Genomic DNA, 23,275 nt, shown 5'->3' on the forward strand with positions numbered 1-23,275 from the left:
CAGCACTTTGGGAGGCTGAGGGAGGAGGATCACTTGAGGCCAGGAGTTCAAGACCAACTTGGGCAACATAGTAAGACCCCGTCTCCACTAAAAATAAGGAAAAATAGCCAGAGGTAGGAAGAAAACCAAGTAAGCATCTTATCTGAGAAATCTAGAGGAAAGTGTTTCAGGGAGAGTGGAGGATCAGCTGCTGCTCTGGTGCCCGTTGCATTTGTCATGAGGGCAGGGAAAGTGGTGAGAGTCGTTTCAGTGGAGGGGGTGGTGAAAACCAGCCAGGAGGCAAGGTTGTAAATGGGACGGTGGGGAAGCAGAGTGGGGGAATTTAGCCAACCCTTTGAAGAGACTGCTCGAGGTTTGATGGTTTCACTTTTGTCAACAGGGAAGGGATTCGTATATGCTTTCTCCACGGGAAGAAAGGGCTAATGCAGAGAAGCTGATCATACAGAAGGGAAAGCAGACACCCAATTAAAGAGAGGAAGGAATCAGGGCTTCGTAAGGATGCAGATCCCATTATCACTGGAGAGCCAGAAGAAAGGCGGGTTTGGGCACATAATCTGATGCGCTGTTTTACCTGGGAAATAATAATGGGGTTCAATGGATAAGAAATGTAAGAGAGTGAGGCCAGGAAAGGAGAAAGCCTCATTTTACTGATGTGCAGACTGGCTCAGAGAGGCAGCAAGTCAGCGACCATTGTAGATTCTTTTTTTTTTTTTGAGATGGAGTCTCGCTCTGTCCCCCAGGCTGGAGTGCAGTGGCACGATCTCAGCTCACTGCAAGCTCCGCCTCCCGGGTTCACGTCATTCTCCTGCCTCAGCCTCCCAAGTAGCTGGGACTACAGGCGCCCGTCACCACGCCCAGCTAATTTTTTGTATTTTTAGCAGAGATGGGGTTTCATTGTGTTAGCCAGCATGGTCTTGATCTCCTGACTTCGTGATCTGCCCACCTCAGCCTCCCAAAGTGCTGGGATTACAGGCATGAGCCACTGCGCCCAGCTGACCATTGTAGATTCTGAAAGCACAGATGTCCACTGGTGTACGTGGGGGACTGTTTCCAGGACACACCCCCACACCCACCATGTACACAAATCCACGCATACTCAAGACCCAGTCAGCCCTGCGGAACCCACATATAGGAAAAGCTGGTCCTCCACGTACATGGGTTTTGCATCCCACAAATACTGTAATCCCAGCACTTTGGGAGGCCAAAGCGGGCAGATCACCTAAGGTCAGAAGTTCAAGACCGGCCTGGCCAACACGGTGAAACCCCATCTCTACTAAAAATACAAAAAAGTAGCCAGGCGTGGTGGTGGGCACCTGTAGTCCCAGCTACTTGGGAGGCTGAGGCAGGAGAATGGTGTGAACCCGGGAGGTGGAGCTTGCAGTGAGCCAAGAGATCGCACCACTGCACTCCAGCCTGGGCGAAAGAGTGAGACTCCGTCTCAAAACAATAAAAAAAAAAAAAAGCTGGGCGTGATGGTGGGTGCCTGTAATCCCTGCTACTGGGAGGCTAAGGCATGAGAATCGCTTGAACTCAGGAGGCAGAGGTTGCAGAGAGCCAAGATCATACCGCCACACTCCAGCCAGGCCTACAAGAGCAGGACTCTGTCTCAAAAAAAAAAAAAAAAAAAAAAAGGAAAACAGGTAATAACAGTAACTGCTGCAAAACTTACCAAGCGTACTTTACCAAGTGTACTTTACTACGTGCCAGGCCCCGCCCTGAGCACTCACATAACTCATTGAAACCTCACAACCCTATTGGGCAGGTACTATTCTTTTTATTTGATAGACAAGGAAGCTGAAGTGCAGAACGATTAATTTGAGTAATGTCATTCAGCTTGCAAGTGTCAAAGATGGCATTTGAACCCAGACAGCCTGGCTCCACCATCTGGACTCTTACAGCCTTCAATCTCTAAGAGGGGGAAGGAACTTACATGATATCCTGCTGGGAATTTGCTAGAAACCAGATCTCTCTGCCCTGAAGGCAAAAGGTACAACAGGGAAACATGGGAATGGGGCTCAGAGGCACCCCTGGTCCCCCCGCCATCACCTGCTGAGACAGAGAGCCTCCCTGGCCATCCAGGAAGAATCTAGAAGTTATTGCCCAAAACCATTTTACTGGGAGAATGAACACCAGGAGGCTACCTTCTAGAGGCTGCTGGGCCTCAGAACTCAAGAAGTGGAGGCCTCAGGCCCATGATCTATTCGGAAAAGACTAGAAAAAGGCTCCAGGGCCAGGCCACTCTCTGCTCTTCAGACACCACCCTGAGTTGCAAGTCCTGTGGCCATCTTTCTAGGTTGAGGTCTGGCCTGTGGAGTCACAGGGAATGTCCGCAGGCCCCACAGCCTGGTCTTCAGAGATGGCCCCATGGGGCAATTCTGTATACTTGCGGGAAGAGCTGCGGGCCAGATGGGCTGGGTAGCGTCGCCGGTTGATGTCCATTTTGGAGAGCACTGCTAGTGGCAGATCCACACGGCAGCGGGCTGCTAATGCCACCAGGTAGATGAGGACGTCACTAAGCTCCTCTTGAAGGGCTGCCCGTTCCCTGGGGGACCAGCCTTGGGGGCCAGGTTCCCCATCGGTTTTCCACTGACTAGGGGCAGAACACAGACAGACACACACTCAGATGTAACCTGGGGCAATGGGCTCTGCCAATCCTTGCAGTAATAACACCCACCTCCAAGGACGACCCAACTAATCTGGGCCCTGGGAAGAGTCGGGTGGGGAAGAGACCCCAACAGATGATACCAAGATGTCTGTGACTCTCCCTGGGCCAAGGAGTGGCCAAAAGAACATTTCATTTGTTGAGACAAAGCTTTGAGGCCCAATTCTAATTCTCTCCAGCCCTAGCCATCACCACCCCAGACCAAACCTCGGACCTGGACCACTGCAGAAGCCTCCCCACTCGTCTCCCAGCTAACTCATCTTCTATTCCTGCCCAAACCATCTTTTCTATTTTTTGAGACGGAGTCTCGCTCTGTCACCCAGGCTGGAGTGGAGTGCAATGGCGCGATCTCACTGCAACCTCCGCCTCCCGGGTTCAAGCGATTCTCCTGCCTCAACCTTCCAAGTAGCTATTACAGGCATGTGCCACCATGCCCGGCTAATTTTGTTTTTCTAGTAGAGACACGGTTTTGCCATATTGGCCAGGCTGGTCTCAAACTCCTGACCTCAGGTGATCTGCCCTCCTCGGCCTCTCAAAGTGCTGGGATTACAGGCATGAGCCACCGCACCCGGCCCACACCATCTTTTAAAAGCACAAATCAGGCCTGGCCCAGTGGCTCATGCCTGTAATCCCAGCACTTGGGGAGGCTGAAGCAGGTGGATCACAAGGTCAGGAGTTCAAGACCAGCCTGGCCAAGATGGTGAAACCCCGTCTCTACTAAACATACAAAAAAATTAGCTGGGCGTGGTGGTGGGCGCCTATAATCCCAGGTACTCGGGAGGCTGAGGCAGAGAAATTCTTGAACCTGGGAGACAGAGGTTGCAGTGAGCCGAGATCGCACCATAGCATTCCAGCCTGGGAAACAGAGCAAGACTCCGTCTCAAAAAAACAACAAAACAAAACAAAAAAAAATCGGCTGGGTGCCATGGCTCATGCCTGTAATCCCAGCACTTTGGGAGGCTGAAGTGGGTAGATCACCTGAGGTCAGGAGTCCGAGACCAGCCTGGCCAACAAGGTGAAACCCCATCTCTACAGAAAATACAAATTAGTTAGGCGTAGTGGCGCATGCCTGTAATCTCGGCTACTTGGGAGGCTGAGGCAGGAGAATCGCTTGAACCCGGGAGGCGGAGGTTGCAGTGACCCGCCATCACGCCATCACACTCCAGCCTGGGTAACAGGAGCAGAACTCCGTCTCAAAAACAAAACAAAACAAAACCCCACAAATTATATTTTTCCCCTTCTCTGCTAAAATCCAAACTGTGCTTGGAATACAATCTAAACTCCTGACAAAGCCCTCCTGTCTTGCATGGGCTGACGCCTGCCTTTTCCAATGCCACTGCCCACCACTCTCACTCCCCGCCTAAGGCCACTTTGGCTTGTTCTGCCTTGCACACAGGCCAGACTGTCACAGGGCTTTTGCACTCACTGCTCCCTCTGCCTTGAACTCTTCCCCATCCCCCATCATTCCCAGGGCTAGTTCCTTCCTGTTATTCAGGGCTCAGCCTAGATATCACCTCCTGGCTCATCACCTTGTGGATTTTTTTTTTTTTTTGACAGAGTTTTGCTCTGTCGCCCAGGCTGGAGTGCAGTGGCGCGATCTTGGCTCACTGCAAGCTCCGCCTCCCAGGTTCACGCCATTCTCCTGCCTCAGCCTCCTGAGTAGCTGCGACTACAGGCACCCGCCACCACGCCCAGCTAATTTTTTATATTTTTGGTAGAGATGGGGTTTCACCGTGTTAGCCAGGATGGTCTCGATCTCCTGACCTCATGATCCGCCCACTTTGGCCTCCCAAAATGCTGGGATTACAGATGTGAGCCACTGCACCCAGCCGGGTTTTTTTTTTTTTTGAGACGGAGTCTTGCTGTCGCCTAAGCTGGAGTGCAATGGCGTGATCTTGGCTCACTGCCACCTCTGCCTCCCAGATTCAAGCGATTCTCCTGCCTCAGCCTCCTGAGTAGCTGGGATTATAGGCGCCTGTGACCATACCCGGCTAATTTTTGTATTTTTAGTAGAGACAGGTTTCGGCCTGTTGGCCAGGTCTTTTTTGTCTTGTTTTTTTGTCTTGGTCTTTTTTGTTTTGTTTTGTTTTTTCAGACGGAGTCTTGCTCTGTCACCCTGGCTGGAATGCAGTGGCACAATCTTGGCTTACTGCAACCTCTGCATCCGGGGTTCAAGCGATTCTCCTGCCTCAGCCTCCCGAGTAGCTGGGACTACAGGGGCGTGCCACCATGCCCAGCTAATGGTTGTATTTTTTAGTAGAGACAGGGTTTCACCATGTTGGCCAGGCTGGTCTTGAACTCCTGACCTCAGGTGATCTGCCTGCCTCGGCCTCCCAAAGTGCTGGGATTACAGGCATGAGCCACCACACCTGGACCTTTTTCGTTGTTGTTGTTTTTGTTTTTGTTTTTTTTCTTTGAGACGGAGCCTTACTCTGTCCAGGCTGGAGTGCAGCAGCACAATCTTGGCTCACTGCCAGCTCTGCCTCCCGGGTTCACGCCATTCTCCTGCCTCAGCCTCCCGAGTAGCTGGGACTACAGGTGCCCGTCACCACGCCCAGTTAATTTTTTGTATTTTTACTAGAGACAGGGTTTCACCATGTTAGCCTGGATAGTCTCGATCTCCTAACCTCGTGATCCGCCCATCTCAGCCTCCCAAAGTGCTGAGATTACAAGTGTGAGCCACCGTGCCCGGCCCCTTTTTTGTTTTTTTTTAAGACAGAGTCTTGCTCTGTCGCCCAGGCTGGAGTGCTGTGGTGTGATGTTGGCTAACTGCAATCTCTGCCCCCTGGGTTCAAGTGATTCTTGTGCCTCAGCCTCCTGAGTAGCTGGGATTACAGGCGCCCACCACCATGCCTGGCTAATTTTTGTATTTTTAGTAGAGACGGGGTTTGACCATGTTGGCCAGGCTGGGTCATCACCTTGTGTTCTTTTCCTCATAGAACTTGTCCTAATTCCAGATCTAATATGAGATTACTGATTTACTGTCAGTTTCCTTCCACTGTGAAGGTGGAAACCTTTCTGCCTTGTTCCAGGCCATATCTCAATTCTAGAAGACCTAGCACATAGGTGATGGTTTTTTTTTTTTTTTTTTTTGAGACGGAGCCTTACTCTGTCCAGGCTGGAGTGCAGTGGCGCAATCTCGGCTCACTGCAAGCTCCGCCTCCCGGGTTCACGCCATTCTCCTGCCTCAGCCTCTCCGAGTAGCTGGGACTACAGGCGCCTGCCACCACGCCTGGCTAATTTTTTGTATTTTTTTAGTAGAGACGGGGTTTCACCGTGGTCTCGATCTCCTGACTTCATGATCCACCCACCTCGGCCTCCCAAAGTGCTGGGATTACAAGCATGAGCCACTGTGCCCGGCAGGTGATGTTCATAAATCTGTCATGAGGCCATGTGCAGTGGTTCAACCTGTAACCCCAGTGCTGTAGGAGGGTGAAGCGAGTGAATCACTGGAGACCAGGAGTTTGAGACCAGCCTGGGCAACAACAGTGAGAGATCCCATCTCTACAAAAAATAAAAATAAATTAGCCAGGCTTGGTGGTGGCACACGCCTGTAGACCCAGCTACTGGGAAGGCTGAGGTGGGAGGATCGTTTGAGCTCCTGAGGCTGCAGTGAGCTATGATCACACCAGTACACTGCAGCCTCGGCAACAGAGTGAGACCCTTTCTCTTAAAAAAATGACTGTCCTGGTCTAGGGCTCATCACCTCTTGCCTGATCTACACCAGCCAACTCTCTGGTGTCCCCTGCCCCATTCTCTCAGTGATCCATCCAATCCACCCTGTAGACACAGTGACCTTTCCAACACTCATATCTGGTCAGGTCTTCTGTCCAAACTCTCCATCACACTCTAGCCCTAATCCTATCTTCGTGGGTTCAACTCCCACCCCTCTCCTCCACAGCACTATCACTCATCCAACACGTGCCTATTGAGCACCTACTATGCCCTGGGCACTTGGGACACATCAGAGAAAACAGATCCCAAATCCCTGATTTTTCCCGAGATGCTTACAATGAAGGAGCATCAGATTCTCCCTGAATTGAACTTGCCCTTTCTTGCCTCACTGCCCCTGCAAATGTAGTTCCCATGTCTGGAATGCCACAGGCAGGTCCTCTACAGAATACCTTCCTTTCAGCCCCAGAGGCAGAGGAAAAGGGTTGTTGGGCCAGGCGTGGTGGCTCACCCCTGTAATCCCAGCACTTTGGGAGGCCAAGGCGGGTGGATCACCTGAGGTCAGGAATTCGAGACTAGCCTGACCAATATGGTGAAACCCCATCTCCACTAAAAATACCAAAATTAGCCAGGCGTGGTGGGGGGCACCTGTAGTCCCAGCTACTCGGGAGGGTGAGACAGAATTGCTTAAACCCGGGAGGTGGATGTTGCAGTGAGCCGAAATTGAGCCACTGCACTCTAGCCTGGGCGACAGAGACCCCGTCTCAAAAAAAAAAAAAAAAAAAACAAAAAACGGGAAAGGGGTTGTTGCCACTGCTTCTTCCTAGACGGGACCTGCCCTGATGCTTTCACACCTCACACCTCTCTCTTCCAGAAGGCTGAGTGCCCCTAGAGGGCAGGGACCCGTGAGTCCTCTCTGCATCCCCAACAACAGCAAAGAGCCTTGCAATCAGGAGGGGAAATTGAACCCATGAATGTTTGAAGACCAAATAAATGCTCCCCTCCCCTCCCCTACAACTCAAGACTCTACCAGGAAGCTTTCTATCTACTCACAAGAGTTCTGCCAGCTCCCCCACTTCCCCAACCAAGGCCAGGAGGAGGTTCCGAGGCTGATGGAACTGTTCCCAGTCTCGTTCTGCAGCAAACTCAGCATGGAGGCGGCGGCTGAAATAGGACAAAGGAGTGTAAGCCCAAGTTTCCGGGTTAGAGGGTGATGCAGGGGCTAGAGGCAGCTACCCCAGTAGTATGTAATGGGGGCCTGGGACCAGGAGATTCTGCAACTAATTCATTGGATGGTATTGTGCAGGTCATTTCCTCTTTCCGGAACTTGGTTCCCTCATCTATAAAATGGGCGTGCCCCTGAGCTGCCCTTAACATCTCGCCAAAACTAACAAAACCCTTTTCATTATTCCATCTCCTGCTGCTACTTCTGCAGTTTCCTCCACCTGGAATCGCCGCACATCAAAATGCAATTTCTCTTACAGAAGGTAGTTCCACAGGTCCTTCCTCTAAGAAGCCTTTCTTGACCTCCTCCAGCAAGAAATAATGTCTCCCACCTCTCAGCATTTCGTTTGCCCCTCTCGTACCCCCGGCGCCGGGAAAGCAGAGGCGGTATCGGGTGCCGGTATCTTCCCAGGGCTAGGCTGAAGGGCGTACCTAGTTATCACTCGGAGGCATCACCCAATTTCCCTTGCCTCAGGTGTGCACCGCTGCGCCCATTTTGGAGATGAGGTAAGAAGGCTCACCCAGGGACAGCCCACAGAGCCAGGACCCGAGCCCCGCTGCCAGCCCGCTTCCCGACCACGTGGAGGAACCCTCCCCAAAACGCGGGAGAAAGGGGCGACTTCCCCACCCCAAGCTGGGCCAGGCCTGCTTACATGTCCTCGAGCGTGGGCTCTGGGCTGAAGCTGAACCGGCCGGGAGCAGCAGTGTCCTCTCCCCCCGTGTCCCCACGAATCTCCCCACCGGCCACAGACATGCCGCCCACCCGCTGCAGCCGCGACTTCACGGAAAACCCACGCGCCAGGCCCGAAGCCCCGCCTCCAGAGCTCCGACCAATTACGGGAGTTCTCTATTGCCTTACGGGGCGGAGCCTGAGGAAAGAGACCAATGACTTTTGTGGAGTTTGCTACAGCCCTCCCCTTCCCTCACTGGACCAATCTGAGGGAGCTTTAAGCGCGCGCTTCTAGTCTTCGGCCCCGGAATTCCGCTACGCCCTGTGTCTAAAAGTATAGGTACCAATTCGACCCGGGGAAGAGACGAAGGGCAGAGGGCGGGGGAAGCGCAGGCGCGTCACTTCCTTTATGCGCGCCAGAGGGCGCCAAAGCGAAATGGCAGCGGAAGAGGGTCCGTCAGGTGGAAAACCCTATAAATGAAAGGCCCTATGCATAGGTATTAAATCTCTCAGGGCTTAAGGACGTTGAGAACCCTCGAGGCCAACCTCCATACTATTTGGATGGGATTGAAGGGGAAGAGTGGAGTAAGATCAGAGGGCAGTAGGACTTCAGCTCCCTGCCATCGCTGTGTCCTGTGGTTGAAATAATGGAGGTCTCCCCATCCCTGTCCTAAGGAAGGCAGTAAGCCCCAGCGCAACGTACATTGCCCTGAAACACGTGGCCCGTTATGGTCTGGCCTGTGCCGGCCTCTCCAGCCTCATGGGCCCCCAGCACGGCTCCTCCACCCCACACACGAGAACTCCAGGCTCACTCACACCGGGGAATACGCGAGGTGGCGAGTCACAGAGGTACTGCTTTCAAATCAGAACCACTGAGTTATTGGCCATGGGAGGAGCAGAGATCTTTATGAAACCCTAGAACAGGCGTAGTCTTGCAAAGAATGATTTATTATTGTACCCTTATTAGGGCTACTATCTCTGATTTCCACATGTTTAAAAAGGCTTCCAGCTTGCTGGAAGTGAAAGCGTAAGAAAGTGCAGGAAAAGGCAGAGTCAGATTTTGGAAATTAAAATCCCAATGCTGTGACAATTGCAATTCTAGGTATATGCCCTAGAGAAATTAATGAATATGCGCAGAGAGACACATGCAAGAAGTTCATTACAGTTTTGCTTCTAAGAGTGAAAAAAATTGAAAATAAAATGACTATCAATGGAAGAATGGGTACATGGAGGTATATTTATACAAATGATATTATCCAGCAGTTAAGATTGGATACATGCGCCGGGCGCGGTGGCTCACGCTTGTAATCCCAGCACTTTGGGAGGCCGAGGCGGGCGGATCACGAGGTCAGGAGATCGAGACCATGGTGAAACCCCGTCTCTACTAAAAATACAAAAAATTAGCCGGGCGTGGTGGCGGGCGCCTGTAGTCCCAGCTACTCGGAGAGGCTGAGGCAGGAGAATGGCGTGAACCCGGGAGGCGGAGCTTGCAGTGAGCGGAGATCGCGCCACCGCACTCCAGCCTGGGTGAAAGAGCGAGACTCCGTCTCAAAAAAAAAAAAAAAAAAAAAAAAAGATTGGATACATGCAACAGAAACAAGTTTAAACTGGTTTTAGCAAGAAAAAGAAATCTATTATTTTTATTTTCTTAATTTTTTATAGAGACAGGGTTTCACCATGTTGCCTAGGCTGGTCTTGAACCAGGATTGCTGGATTGGGCTCTAGCAATCTCCTGCCTTGGCCTCCCGAAGTGCTGAGATTACAGGCACGAGCCACCCCCATTGGCCACAAGGAATTTATTATAAGGATACAAGAGTGTCTCCAGAATACAGTGGGACCTCAGGAATGAACTGTAACTGGGGTAGCTGTTTTAAGCATTTTACGTATTTAATCCTCATAGCAACTAATTTAATCCTCACAAAAACCCTATATGGTAGGTAATATTGTTGTCATCCCCATCTTAAAGATAAGGAAACTGAGGCCGGGAGCTGTGGCTCACGCCTGTAATGCCAGCACTTTGGGAGGCCAAGGCGGGCGGATCACGAAGTCAGGAGATCAAGACCATCCTGGCTAACACGGTGAAACTCCGTCTCTACTAAAAATACAAAAAATTAGCTGGGTGTGGTGGCGGGCGCCTGTAGTCCCAGCTACTCAGGAGGCTGAGGCAGGAGAATGGCGTGAACCTGGGAGGCGGAGCTTGCAGTGAACCGAGATCGTGCCACTGCGCTTCAACTTGGGCGAAAGAGCGAGACTCCGTCTCAAAAAAAAAAAAAAAAAAAGATAAGGAAACTGAGAGGTTAAATAACTTAACAGCTAGTAAAGTGGTAGAGCCGGCGTCAAAGCCAGGCAGTTTGGCTTCACAGTCTGTTATTAGACCCTATGATGTATTGCCTGAAATGGCGATAAATATTATGAAAAAAATAAATGTGACTGTATTTTAAACACTATGAAAGGCTGGGCGTAGTGGCTCATGCTTGTAATCCTAGCACTTTGGGAGGCAGAGGTGGGCAGATCACTTGAGGTCAGGAGTTTGAGACCATCCTGGGCAACATGGTGAAACCCTGTCTCTATTAAAAATACAAACTTAGCTGGGTGTGGTGGTGCACGCCTGTAGTCCCAGCTACTCGGGAGGCTGAGGCACGAGAATCACTTGAACCTGAGAGATGGAGGTTGCAGTGAGCCGAGATTGTGCCACTGTACTCTAGCTTGGGTGACAAGCTAGAGTCACCAAATCTGGGCGTGGTGTTGCACACCGGTGGTCCCAGCTACTTGGGAGGCTGAGGTGGGAGGATCACCTCAGCTTAGGGAAGTCAAGCCTGCAGTGAGACATGATTACGCCACTGCACTGCAGCCTGGGCGACAGAGTGAGACCCTGTTTCAATAAATACATACATACATACTATGAAAAGTGATTGGGGGCATGTTTAGATTGCATGGTCCAGGAAGATATATAGTAAGCACTGTAGGTTACCTACTTAATTGCTCTTTTTCCTCTTCTCCATTCTTTTTTTTTTTTTTTTTTTTTTTTTTGAGGAGGAGACAGGGTCTGGTTCTATTGCCCAGGCTAGAGTGCAGTGGCACAATCACAGCTCATTTGTGTAGTTAAGACTATAGATGAGCATCATGCCTGGCTCCTCTTCTATTCTTGCAGAATTTTTTTTTTTTTTTTTTTTAGGAGTCTCACTCTGTCGCCCAGGCTGGAATGCTGTGGTGTGATCTCTGCTCACTGCAACCTCCGTCTCCTGGGTTCACGTGATTCTCCTGCCTCAGCCTCCCGAATAGCTGGGATTACAGGTGCACACCACTACACCCAGCTAATTTTTGTATTTTTAGTAGAGATGGGGTTTCACCATGTTGGCCAAGCTGGTCTCGAACTCCTGACCTCAAGTGATCCTCCCCTTCTGCCTCCCAAAGTGCTGGGATTACAGGCGTGAGCCACCGCGCCTAGCCACTTACAGAATCTTGATTTTGTTCTGGGGTCCACGCTCCTCCACTTGATTATTCTGCCTGACTGGTCATAGTGTTCCCATTGCCCTGGTCACTGATTGGTTTATGAATGAGCATGCTATGGATGGATAATAAGTTGGAGGAAGTATTTTGTTTTTTTTTTTAAACAGAATCTCGCTCTGTCGCCAGGCTGGAGTACAGTGGCACAATCTCAGCTCACTGCAACCTCCACCTCCTAGGTTCAAGCGATTCCCTTGCCTCAGCCTCCTGAGTATCCGGGACTACAGGCGTGTGCCACCACGCCCAGCTAATTTTTTGTATTTTAGTAGAGACGGGGTTTCACCATGTTGGCCAGGATGGTCTCGATCTCCTGACCTCGTGATCTCCCTGCCTCGGCCTCCCAAAGTGCTGGGATTACAGGTATGAGCCACTGCCTGGCCAAGTTGGAGGAAGTCTATTGGAAATTTCTGGGAAATGTTCTTCTTATTTCTTTAAAGAAATTACATGGGCCGGCCATGGTTGTTCATGCCTGTAATCCCAGCAGTTTCAGAGGCTGAGGCGGAAGGATCTTTTGAGGCCAGCCCTGGCAACAGAGCGACACTCTACACAAAATTAAAAAAAAATTAGCTAGGCATGGTGGCATGCACCTGTATTCCCAGCTACTCAGGAGGCTAAGGTGGGAGGAACACTTAAGCCCAGGAGTTTGTTATAGTGAGCTATAATTAGGCCACTGTACTCCAGCCTGGATGACAGACGGACACCCTGTCTCAAAAAAAAAAAATCAAACAAACAAACAAAACCACAAAAGACACAGGATGTTTCTACATCTAGATGTTGGTATGTGAAGAGAGGATTGAGAGGAAACTTAGTCCTCAGGCTGAAATTGGCAAGTCAGCCAGGTAGAAAGGAACTTGATCCTTCCTAACATTGCTGAGCCACTTATTGTACAAGTTCCAGAAATACTCTAATTTAGGACTCTGGCTATTTAAGAAAATAAATCCCTTTAATGGTCAAACTACTTTTAGTTCGGTTTTCTGTTACTTGCCTTGGAGAAAGTGACATTTAAGCTGAGGACAAATCAAGGGGAATAGAGTTCTAGGCAGAGGGAACAACCAATGCCTAATGCAGGAAAGGCTTGGCATATTGCAGTGTGGCAGGAAGGTAGTGAGCAAAAGAGAGAGTGGTTGCATGTGTACGGTGTAGGAGAAGTAAAAAGAGGTCAGATCAGACCAATTCACCACGAGTTTCATTTTAGATTTTTTTTTTTTTGTAGACAGAGTCTCCCTCTGATGCTCAGGCTGAAGTGCAGTGGTGCGATCTCAGTTCACTGCAACCTCTGCCTCCCGGGTTCAAGAAATTCTCCTGCTTCAGCCTCCCTAGTAGCTGGGATTACAGGCATGTGCCACCACACCCAGCTAATTTTTGTATTTTTAGTAGAGACAGGGTTTTACTGTGTTGGTCAGGCTGGCCTCGAACTCCTGACCTCAGGTGATCTGCCCGCCTTAGCCTCCCAAAATGATGGGATTACAGGTGTGAGCCACCGCGCCCGGCCTCAGGGGGTTTTAAGCAGGAAAGTGGTCATATTTTGGGCGGATCATTTGAACCCAGGAGTTCGAGGCTGCAGGGAGCTATGATTGTGCCACTGCACTCCAGCCTGGGCAACAGAGTGAGACTCTGTCTCCAAAAAAAGAAAAAGAACTGGAGGAGGCAAGAGTAGAAGCAGGGGGATGAGTTACTGCTGTTGTCCAGGCAAGAGATGATGGTGACTTGAGCCAGGTGATGATGGGTGAAGATGGAGAGAAGTGGATGTCTTGGGAACGTATTTTGAAGGTAGATCTGGAGGTTTTTGTTGGTTTTGAATGGGGGATGGGAGACAGGGTAGAATGGCTTACAGATTTTGAGGGTTTGGCAACCCGGTGGGTGGTTGGTGACTGATTTGGGGATGGAAAAGATGAGGGGCAGGACTGCACACGTATGGCCTGAGGTGTGTGGTTTAGGGCAAGGCAAGTTGAAGAGGCATGGTGAGTTGGCAGTGAAGTTTCGAATCTAAGGTTTAGAGGAGAGATCAGGGCTAGACATTCAGATGTGGCAGTCTCAATCATTTAGACAATACTGAAAGTCAAGGAACTGAAGATGAATAACTAACACAAGAATCTAGGCAGAAAAGACCAAGATTTGGAGCCAGGCATGGTGGCTCACTTCTGTAATCCTAGCGCTTTGGGAAGCTGAGGTGGGAGGATTGCTTGAGCCCAGGAGTTTGATACTAGCCTAGACAACACAGTGAGATGTTTTCTATATTATTAATGTTTACTTACTTATTTATTTATATTTTATTATTATTATTTTTTTGAGATGGAGTCTTGCTGTGTTGCCCAGGCTGGAGTGCAATGGCACGATCTTGGCTCACTGCAACTTCTGTTCAAGTGATTCTCCTGCCTCAGCCTCCCGAGTAGCTGGGACTACAGGCATACGCCACCATGCTTGGCTAATTTTTGCATTTTTATTAGAGACGGGGTCTCACCATGTTGGCCAGGCTGGAGTACAGTGGTGTAATCACAGCTCACTGCAGCCTCGAACTCCTGAACTCAAGTGATCCTGCTGCCTCAGCCTCCCAAAGTGCTGGAGTTACAGGCATCAGCCACTGTGCCCCAGTGACTAGCCCTTTATGAGCCTATCTTCCCGAGAGACAGGATGCCTGAGTCTTTTCAAATCAAAGGTGTTTTTCCAGTGCAAGCCAATAAAGGTTTAATGGCAGGATGGATGGATTGGGCCAGGCGGGCAGGCCATGCTTGCAGCATATCCTTCCACTACTGGGAGAAAAGGTGCTGCTATAATTCAGAATATTTGTTCTTAAATTTTTCAGGGAGAGTCATAACAGAGGCTTTTAGGAATCTCCAGCCTAGCTCATTCAGGCCAGAGAGTCCCCGACACCCTTTGAAGTTTTCTTCCAACCTGCTTTTCCATCCTGTCCCCGTACACACTTGGGGAAGTCCAGACAGATGTTCCCGACTCTTCCCTCCCCACCTTTGCTTCCTCGGTTCCCTTCATCTGGAATGCCCGCCCCGTTCTGTGCACATCCAAATCCAAATGCCACCCATCCTGCAGAGCCCTGTTTCAAGGCTACCTCCTCTGAAAAGCCTTCCTAAACTTCCTCCTAAAAGGAAATAGGGTCAGGCACAGTGGCTCATGCCTGTAATCCCAGCACGTTGGGAGGCCAAGGCAGGAGGATCACTTGAAAAACCAGGATTTTTTTTTTTTTTCTTGCTTTCTTTCTATTTTTTTTTTTTTTTTTAAAGACAGAGTCTTGCTCTGTCACCCAAGCTAGTGTGTAGCTCTGTGATCTTGTCTCCCTGCAACCTCAGCCTCCTGGGTTCAAGCCATTCTCCTTCCTCAGCTTCCCAAATAGCTGGGATTACAGGCCTGTGCCACCATGCCTGGCTAAATTTTTTTTGTATTTTTAGTAGAGACAGGGATTCACCATGTTGGTCAGGCTGGTCTTAAACTCCTGACCTCAAATGATCCGCCTGCCTTGGCCTCCCAAAGTGCTGGGGTTACAGGCTACCATGCCTGGTCTGAAGCCAGGGACCAGCCTAGGCAACATAGCAAGACCCCATCTATACAAAAACACTTTTAAACTTAGCTGGGTGTGGTGGTGTGTGCCTCTAGTCCCAGCTGCTCAGGGGAGGCTAAGGTGGGAGGATCACTTGAGCCTAGGATGTCAAGGCCGCAGTGAGCTATGATTGTGCCACTGCACTTTAGTCTGGGTTACAGTCTCAAATAAAAAAAGTGGTACCAGCTTCAATTGCAGCAGACACCAAGAGCCCTAGAAGAGTGAAAAGAAAGGGTCAGTACCTATGGACAAGGCACTGTTCTAGCCGCTGGTGATACTGAACATCCCTACCTTCCTGGTGCTTACATACTAGCAGAAAGGAACAATTCTTTTTTTTTTTTTTTTTTTTTTTTTTTTTTGAAACAGTCTTGCTGTCACCCAGGCTAGAGTACAGTGGCATGATCTCAGCTCACTGCAACCTCTGACTCCTGGGTTCAAGTGGTTTTCCTGCCTCAGCCTCCCAAGTAGCTGGGATTACAGGCACCCCGCCACCACGCCTGGCTAATTTTTTATATTTTTAGTAGAGACAAGAGTTCACCATGTTGGCCAGGCTGGTCTTGAACTCCTGACCTCTTGATCTGCCCGCCTCGGCCTCCCAAAGTACTGGGATTATAGGCGTGAGCCACCGCGCCTGGCCTGCTTCCTTGTTTTGTTGGAGCATATCCTCTGGTAGTTTCTTGAGAAAAAGTACATGGGATGAAGCCATTTTGATACCCTGCATGCCCCAAGATATCTTTATTCTACTTATTTGAAAAATGTGGCTTGCTGTAGACTTCTACAGAGATTATCATTTACCCTCAGAATTTTGAAGGCATTGCTTTACTTTTTTGTGTGTTTTTAAATTATTTTTTCTGAGACAGGGTCTCACTCTGTTGCTCAAGCAATCCTTGTGCCTCGGCCTCAGGCACATGCCACCACGCCTGGCTAAACTTAATTTTCTTTTTCTTTTTTTTTTTTTTGAGACAGAGTCTCGCTCTGTCACCCAGGCTGGAGTGCAGTGGTGCAATCTTGGCTCACTTCAACCTCCGCCTCCCGGGTTCAAGCAATTCTCCTGCCTCAGCCTCCCGAGTAGCTGGGACTATAGGCGCCCGCCACCACACCTGGCTAATTTTTTGTATTTTTAGTAGAGACGGGGTTTTACCGTGGTCTTGATCTCCTGACCTCATGATCCGCCCGTCTTGGCCTCCCAAAGTGCTGGGATTACAGGTGTGAGTCACCGCGCCTGGCCCTAAACTTAATTTTCTATTTTTTTTTGTAGAAATAGGATCTCACTGTATTGCCCAGGCTGGTCACAAACTCCTAGGCTCAAGTGATCCTCTTGCCTCGGCTTCCCAAAGTGCTGGAATTACAGGTGTGAGCAACCGCGCCTGGCTGCTTTGTTGTTTTTTAGCTTCCAATTTGAGGTTGCAAAGTCTGATGTCATGATGACATACAAAGGTGTGTCATTATTCCCACACCTTTGTATGTGATCATAGTGATCAGAAGCATGAGTTCTGGAGTCAGACCGCCTACAAGACTGACTATGCAACCTTGGACAAATTTCTTATTCTCCGTATACCTCAGCTTCCTCATTTGCAAATTGGGGTTGTTAAAAGATTGGGTTAATACGTATAAAACACTTACTTCCTGCACAGAGTATGTGCTATATAAACATTTGCTGTCATTATTATTAGGATCTCTTCTTCATACCTGGCATTTTGAAATTTAATAAAATTAGCATGGGTCTTTTAAAATGTACTGTGCTAGGAATTCAAGAGGTATGTGGTTTACAACTTTTAAGTTCCAGAAAACTTGGATAATATTTTTTCTTTCATCTGCTTTACTGCCTTTTTCTAGAACTCCGCTTGGATGTTGAACCTCCTGCCTCATTTGATCTTTATAGATTTTATTTTATTGTGCATCTTTTTGGGCTACTTTTAAAAAAAATTTCGGCCGGGCACGGTGGCTCAAGCCTGTAATCCCAGCACTTTGGGAGGCCGAGGCGGGCAGATCACAAGGTCAGGAGATCGAGACACCATCCTGGCTAACACGGTGAAACCCCGTCTCTACTAAAAATACAAAAAAATTAGCCGGGCGTGGTGGTGGGCGCCTGTAGTCCCAGCTACTCGGGAGGCTGAGGCAGGAGAATGGCGTGAACCCGGGAGGCGGAGCTTGCAGTGAGCCGAGATCGCGCCACTGCACTCTAGCCTGGGGGACAGAGCAAGACTCCGTCTCAAAAAAAAAAAAATTTTACTTCAAGTTCTGGGATACATGTGCAGAACATGCAGGCCTGTTACACAGGTATACATGTGCTATGGTGGTTTGCTGCACCTATCAACCTGTCATCTAGGTTTTAAGCCCCGCATGCTTTAGCTGTTTGTCCTAATGCTCTCCCTCCCCTTGCCCCCAACCCCCCAATAGGCCCCGGTGTGTGATGTTCCCCTCCCTGTGTCCATGTGTTCTCATTTGTTCAACTCCCACTTATGAGTGAGAACATGCAGTGTTTGGTTTTCTGTTCCTGTGTTAGTTTGCTGAGAATGATGGCTTCCAGCTTCATCCATGTCCCTGCAAAGGACATGAACTCATTCTTTTTTATGGCTACATGGTCTACTTTCTTATTTATTTATTTATTTTTGAGACAGAGTCTTGCTCTATCACCCAGGCTGGAGTGCAGTGACTCCGTCTTGGCTCACTGCCAGCTCCACCTCCCGGGTTCACACCATTCTCCTGCCTCAGCCTCCCAAGTAGCTGGGACTACAGGCGCCTGCCACCACACCCGGCTAATTTTTTGTATTTTTAGTAGAGGCAGGGTTTCACCGTGTTAGCCAGGATGGTCTTGATCTCCTGACCTCGTGATCCACCTGCCTTGGCCTCCCAAAGTGCTGGGATTACAGGCATGAGCCACTGCGCCCAGCTTATTTATTTTTTGAGACAGGATCTCTCTGTGTCACCCAGGCTGGACTGCAGTGGTGACTGCAGTGGTGCAATCTCGGCTCACTACAGCCTCCACCTCCCAGGCTCAAGTGACCCTCCCACCCCAGCCTCCAGAGAAGCTGGGACTACAAGTGCACACCACCATGCCTGCTAATTTTTGTATTTTTTGTAGAGACAGGTTTTCGCCATGTTGCCCAGGTTGGTCTTGAACTCATGGGCTCAAGCCCGCCTTGGCCTCCCAAAGTGCTGGGATTACAGGTGTGAGTAAGGCGCCTGGCCTTTTGGGGCTACTTTCTGATAAATTTTTGCAACTTTATGTCTCCTATTAGCAATTTTTTTTTTTTTTGGAGACAGAGTTTTGCCTTGTCGTCCAGGCTGGAGTGCAATGGCATGATCTCGGCTCACTGCATCCTCTGCCTCCTGGGTTCAAGTGATTCTCCTGCCTCAGCCTCCCGAGTAGCTGGGATTACAGGTGCATGCCATCAAGCCTGGCTAATTTTTATATTTTCAGTAAAGATGGGGTTTCACCATGTCGGTCAGGCTGGTCTCGAACTCCTGACCTCAGCTGATCAGCCCACCTTGGCCTCCCAAAATGCTGGGATTACAGACGTGAGACACCGTGCCCAGCTCTCTACTAAAAATTTCGTTTTAGCTTTATCTTTATATTCTAAGTGGCTGGTTCTCTTAAGTATTGCTTTGTGGATATTTTTTATCTTTTTTCCTACTCCCTGTATTGTCCCTCTGAGTTTCCTTTTTCTGTTTTAAGTTGGAGGCTCTCCTCACATGCCTGGTGATCCTTGACTGCTCATATTTAAGAATGAGGCATTAAAAAGCTTAACATTAGCTGGGCGCGGTGGCTCACGCCTGTAATCCCAGCACTTCAGGAGGCTGAGGTGGGTAAATTGCTTCAGGTTAGGAGTTGGAGACCAGCCTGGCCAACATGGTGAAACCACATTTTCTACTAAAAACACAAAATTCACCGGGCGTGGTGGCGCACACCTGTAATCTCAGCTACTTGGGAGGCTGAGGGAGAAGAATCGCTTGAACCTGGGAGGCAGAGGTTGCAGTGAGCTGAGATCGCACCACTGCACTGCAGCCTGGGCAACAGAGCGAGACTTTGTCCAGGGGAAAAAAAAAAAAAAGCTTAACATCATTCAATAAAGGCTTTCACCTAGTAGGCCTTGTGGTACAGTGATTTTGGGCTTTTATTTATTTCTTTTGAGACAGGGTTTCACTCCTGTCGCCCAGGCTGGACTGCAGTGTTCGCACACTGCAACCTCTGCCTTGCGGGTTCAAGGTTCTCCAACCTCAGTCTCCTGGCCAGTATTTGAATAGCTAATTGAGGAAGGGGGCTGGGCAGTCTCATTTAATTTTTATTTTTTCAGTTAGGCTTCCTATCCTCTGCTGTATGTGGTGCTCCCAACTTTACCTGCGTAGGTGAGAGGCAGTCATCTGGCTGTGTGAAATAAGAGTGTGGAGAACGCCAGAGATCTAATTACCGTGTATAAACTCTCAACTAGTATGTTTCTATCCCTAGCCCTTACCCCATCTTCCGAGCACATCTTCTTGCTTCTTGTCTTCCCCTACTATGAAGGATTCCTTTAAGTCAGTTACCCCTCTTCCACCTCCTTTCCATCTTTCAAGAATTGTTGACACCTTTCTTTTGCTATTTCCTGCCCCACTCTCTAACGCTTGGAACGTATGCCTGCTTTGAGTCCTTTTCTGTCATCTCAGGGGGAAGGTGCAACCCTAAATCTGGGTGTTAAATCCCCCAATTCACCAGCATCAGGGAAAACACCCTCTCTGCTATACCAGACTCAATGTTCAGCTGGTTCATTTTATAAGACTGTATTGAATTTCAAACCACCAAACGTTAGTCAGAATAGTTTTTCAACAAGGTTTCTTTTATTTATTTAGCAAGAAATTACTCTTTATTGATCAAATCACCAGGAATTTGCAGCAAAAGACTTAACATCTTAGTGACCACCGAGGCCTGGGCTCTGAGGCTTGCTCTGCCTCTCCCAGTCCTTAATGGGGTTTAGTGGGAGAGACGTCATTAACAGAGACCAAGTCAGATGGTTGCAGGTTCTCCTTTCCCAGTCATCAGACAAGTTGCTCAATTCTTGTCCAGAGCAGGAAAGAGCCAGTTTTTTTACTTCAGTAAAATTGAATAAAGAATTTGATGTTGCATTATAAGATCTCTCTTAACAATTTAGATTTATCAACAGTATTGGTCCAAAACTCATTTGCTTCTGATCTAAATTTTTTTCATTTTGCAATTTACTTTGTGTGTTATTTTAACAATCTCACTCCCTGTGCAGAAATTAATCAACCCAGTGCAAAAAAAATCCCTCAACCTGGAATAGCCTCATCTTACTTTGGAAAGAGAAAACAAGAGGTATTTTTGCTCCTCTTCTACCCAAGTGATGAACAAATATTCCCCCAAAGTTCAAAATGTTACTCTGGCCTCGGAATGCACATAAAGACTGCTTTAGATGGGCTGATTCCAATCACCTAGAAAGGGCAGCCGGAACCACTATGCAGGCAGCCTTCTTTGGAAATTTCTTATAATCAACTCTTGAGAACCATCCGTGATTGTGGACAATGGCTCTAAGGTCCAAACAACTTCTGTTCTTTCATCTCACGAGCTAGGCTCAGAGGAGGCATTTGAACTGTCAGGGGCAAGAACAGCAGCTGTGGCCCCACGAGGTAGGACTTCAATAACTCGCGGCTTGTCAATGATGCGGGCCGTTCGGTTTCCCTTTTCCACAATGCCAACGATCCACGCTTGGTGACCCTCTCCGTACTTGGAGGATTTGATTTCAGAACAAAAGCGAGCCGCCTGTTCTCTTGGCAGACAAATCAGTAATCCCCCAGAGGTTTCAGCTGAGGTTCCTTGAAGAAGCCCAAACCGTCCACTGGCCTTGCTGACGGCAGCCATCTTGGCAATTATTGGCAGATTATGAATAACAAAGGACACTTCATTTCTTTGTTGTTTTGCAAGGTTCTGGGAGTGTCCTAGAATGCCAAAGCCTGTGATATCTGTGGCCGCATGGGCATTAAATGTGTGCATTAAACCTGCAGCAGTTCTGTTGAGGGTAGCCATATTGAACATGGCTTCCTGATAGGCCAGCTCCACCTCTTCTCTGGAGACCACCATCTTTACTTTATTCCATCTTTCAGGATTATCCAGCCATTGGTGGGCATTGACAGCAACCTGGGTTCCTAACGGTTTGGTTAACACCAGCACGTCCCCAACGACGGCGCTGTCAGGCATTATGAACTCATTTGGCTGGCATACTACAGTGGCAACTCCACCGATTATAATCCAAGGGTTGACCACCGTTTGCCCACCGGTCACAGCCGTCCCTCCTTCCTCAGCCGCATCCCGAAAGCCTTTGACCATGAGTGGCGCTACCTTTTCACGTTCCTCCTCACTCATACTCTGGCTGACGCTGAGTAACATCAACATGTTGTCACACTCAGTAATCCCCATGGCATAGAGGTCACTCAGCACGTTGGCACAAGCTATGCGCCCCATCATGTAGGGATCTTCTACCAAGGGATAAAAGAAGTCCGTGGTCTGCACCAGTGACAGGCCCCCGTGCCTCAGGGGGATGACGCAGGAGTCCATCCCGATGCCCAGGGCTGGAAAGGTGGGGCTGGGGCCCGCTCCTGCTGGCAGGCCGGCTTCCTGGGACGCCTCTTCCTGGCCGCCCACCAGGCCCCGGCCCAGCGGGGGCCGCACGTCCGGCCGCGTCAGTCCCGCCAGGAGTTTGAGCAGCGTCTCCTGCGGGACCTTGCAGCCTCAGCCCTTCATGCCGGAGAAGCCCGTCAGCCGCCAGCTCGGGCTGAGGCCCAACGCCTGGGGCTCGAAGGGCCGGTAGTTCGAGAAGCTCCAGCCCAGAGTCAATCCCGCCGGGCCCGAGGAGCCTTCCGCCGCTGCCATCGCCTCTCCGCAGGCGCCCGTCGCCGAGGCTACGGCCATCGCGCCTGCCCGGCAGGGAAGGGAGGGGAGAAGAGGGCCCTTTTATTTTCCACTCAGGTTAATATGAAGTAAAAGTCAAATATTACCTGCAGGGATTCTCCCTAGCGCGACTCAAGCCGTCACATCCACGGCATGCGCAATCTTCCTGATAGAAGAGCCGCCGGACTCCCCTATTTATAGCCCTGGTGATTGACAGCCGCAACATCCAATGACGACTCTGCCACCGAGAGGCGGGCTTCCTAGACTCTAAAAGGTGCAACAACCTCCGGCTGGCAAAACCGCTTGCAACGCGATTGCAGAACGTCACGTGCTTTCCTTCGCTCTCTTAGTAATTTAAATGGTTTCTTGGCAGTGGCTGACGAAACTCTGCTCTCTTCCAGTGACTTTTCTAAGTCCAGCAAATTGTAGACGAGGGAAGATTGGTCTCATGATCGGCAGGATTGTCCCAAAGGTCACCTGACAGCTCACATGATCGATCCAGGGTAGCAAAATAGCCCAAGGGAAAAAACAGAAAGCATGAGAAATTAGAAATTAAACTACTACAATTAAGTAAGCAAACTGCAGGCAGCATCAATATAATGAAATGTTAACAGGAACTTCAAGAACTCTAGGACTCAGGAGGTCGAGGCTGCAGTTAGCTGTGTCCGCGCCACTGCACTCTAGTCTGGGCGACAGAGCGAGAGCCTGTCTCTAAAAAAGCAAACAACAATAACAAACAAACAAACACCCCCCCCCCCACACACACACAAAAAAAGAGAGAGATTTAGGACTGAAAGTCCAGACACCTGCATGGATTCTAATGGTGTTTCCCACCAGCTTTGTGTGGAGTCACTTTCCGCGTCGGTTGACTCATCCATCTGTGGAACAGAGTAGGTTACATAGGACTGGTCTATTCTAAAATTTCTATATCTCTGTAAATATATATACATCTGTAAAAAAATATATATCTTATATAGCCATGAAGGGCAGTTTGCCAATATCTATTAAAAACTCCACCTCCCGGGTTCAAGTGATTCTCCTGCTTCAGCCTCCTGAATAGCTGGGATTGCAGGTGTGTGCCACCATACCCGGCCAATTTTTGCATTTTTA

At 49.4% G+C, this 23,275-nt stretch overlaps 2 protein-coding genes across 2 annotated transcripts; both read right to left on the reverse strand.

Moving 5' to 3' along the window:
• Positions 1-1,622: 1,622 nt before the first annotated feature.
• Positions 1,623-8,411, reverse strand: DCTPP1 (dCTP pyrophosphatase 1). The gene is made up of 3 exons (XM_032155851.2): positions 8,212-8,411; positions 7,388-7,498; positions 1,623-2,590 (listed from the first exon to the last, which is right to left on the reverse strand). The coding sequence occupies exons 1-3, from the start codon at positions 8,310-8,312 to the stop codon at positions 2,290-2,292; spliced, it is 513 nt and encodes a 170-aa protein (XP_032011742.1). The 5' UTR covers positions 8,313-8,411; the 3' UTR covers positions 1,623-2,289.
• An 11,686-nt stretch (positions 8,412-20,097) lies between these two features.
• On the reverse strand, positions 20,098-22,642 carry SEPHS2 (selenophosphate synthetase 2). The gene has a single exon (XM_032155773.2). The coding sequence runs from the start codon at positions 22,184-22,186 to the stop codon at positions 20,840-20,842; it is 1,347 nt and encodes a 448-aa protein (XP_032011664.1). The 5' UTR covers positions 22,187-22,642; the 3' UTR covers positions 20,098-20,839.
• Positions 22,643-23,275: the final 633 nt, after the last annotated feature.

The sequence above is a fragment of the Hylobates moloch genome, unplaced genomic scaffold (assembly GCF_009828535.3).
Source record: "Hylobates moloch isolate HMO894 unplaced genomic scaffold, HMol_V3 SCAFFOLD_6, whole genome shotgun sequence".
NCBI lineage: Eukaryota > Metazoa > Chordata > Mammalia > Primates > Hylobatidae > Hylobates > Hylobates moloch.

Coding starts and splice junctions, on each gene's coding strand:
- DCTPP1 (XM_032155851.2), bottom strand. CDS start 8,312: ATGTCTGTGGCCGGTGGGGAGATTCGTGGGGACACGGGGGGAGAGGAC. Junction 7,499..8,211: donor GAGCCCACGCTCGAGGACAT/GTAAGCAGGCCT, acceptor GTCCTATTTCAG/CCGCCGCCTCCATGCTGAGT. Junction 2,591..7,387: donor GGGGAGCTGGCAGAACTCTT/GTGAGTAGATAG, acceptor TTCTGCCCCTAG/TCAGTGGAAAACCGATGGGG.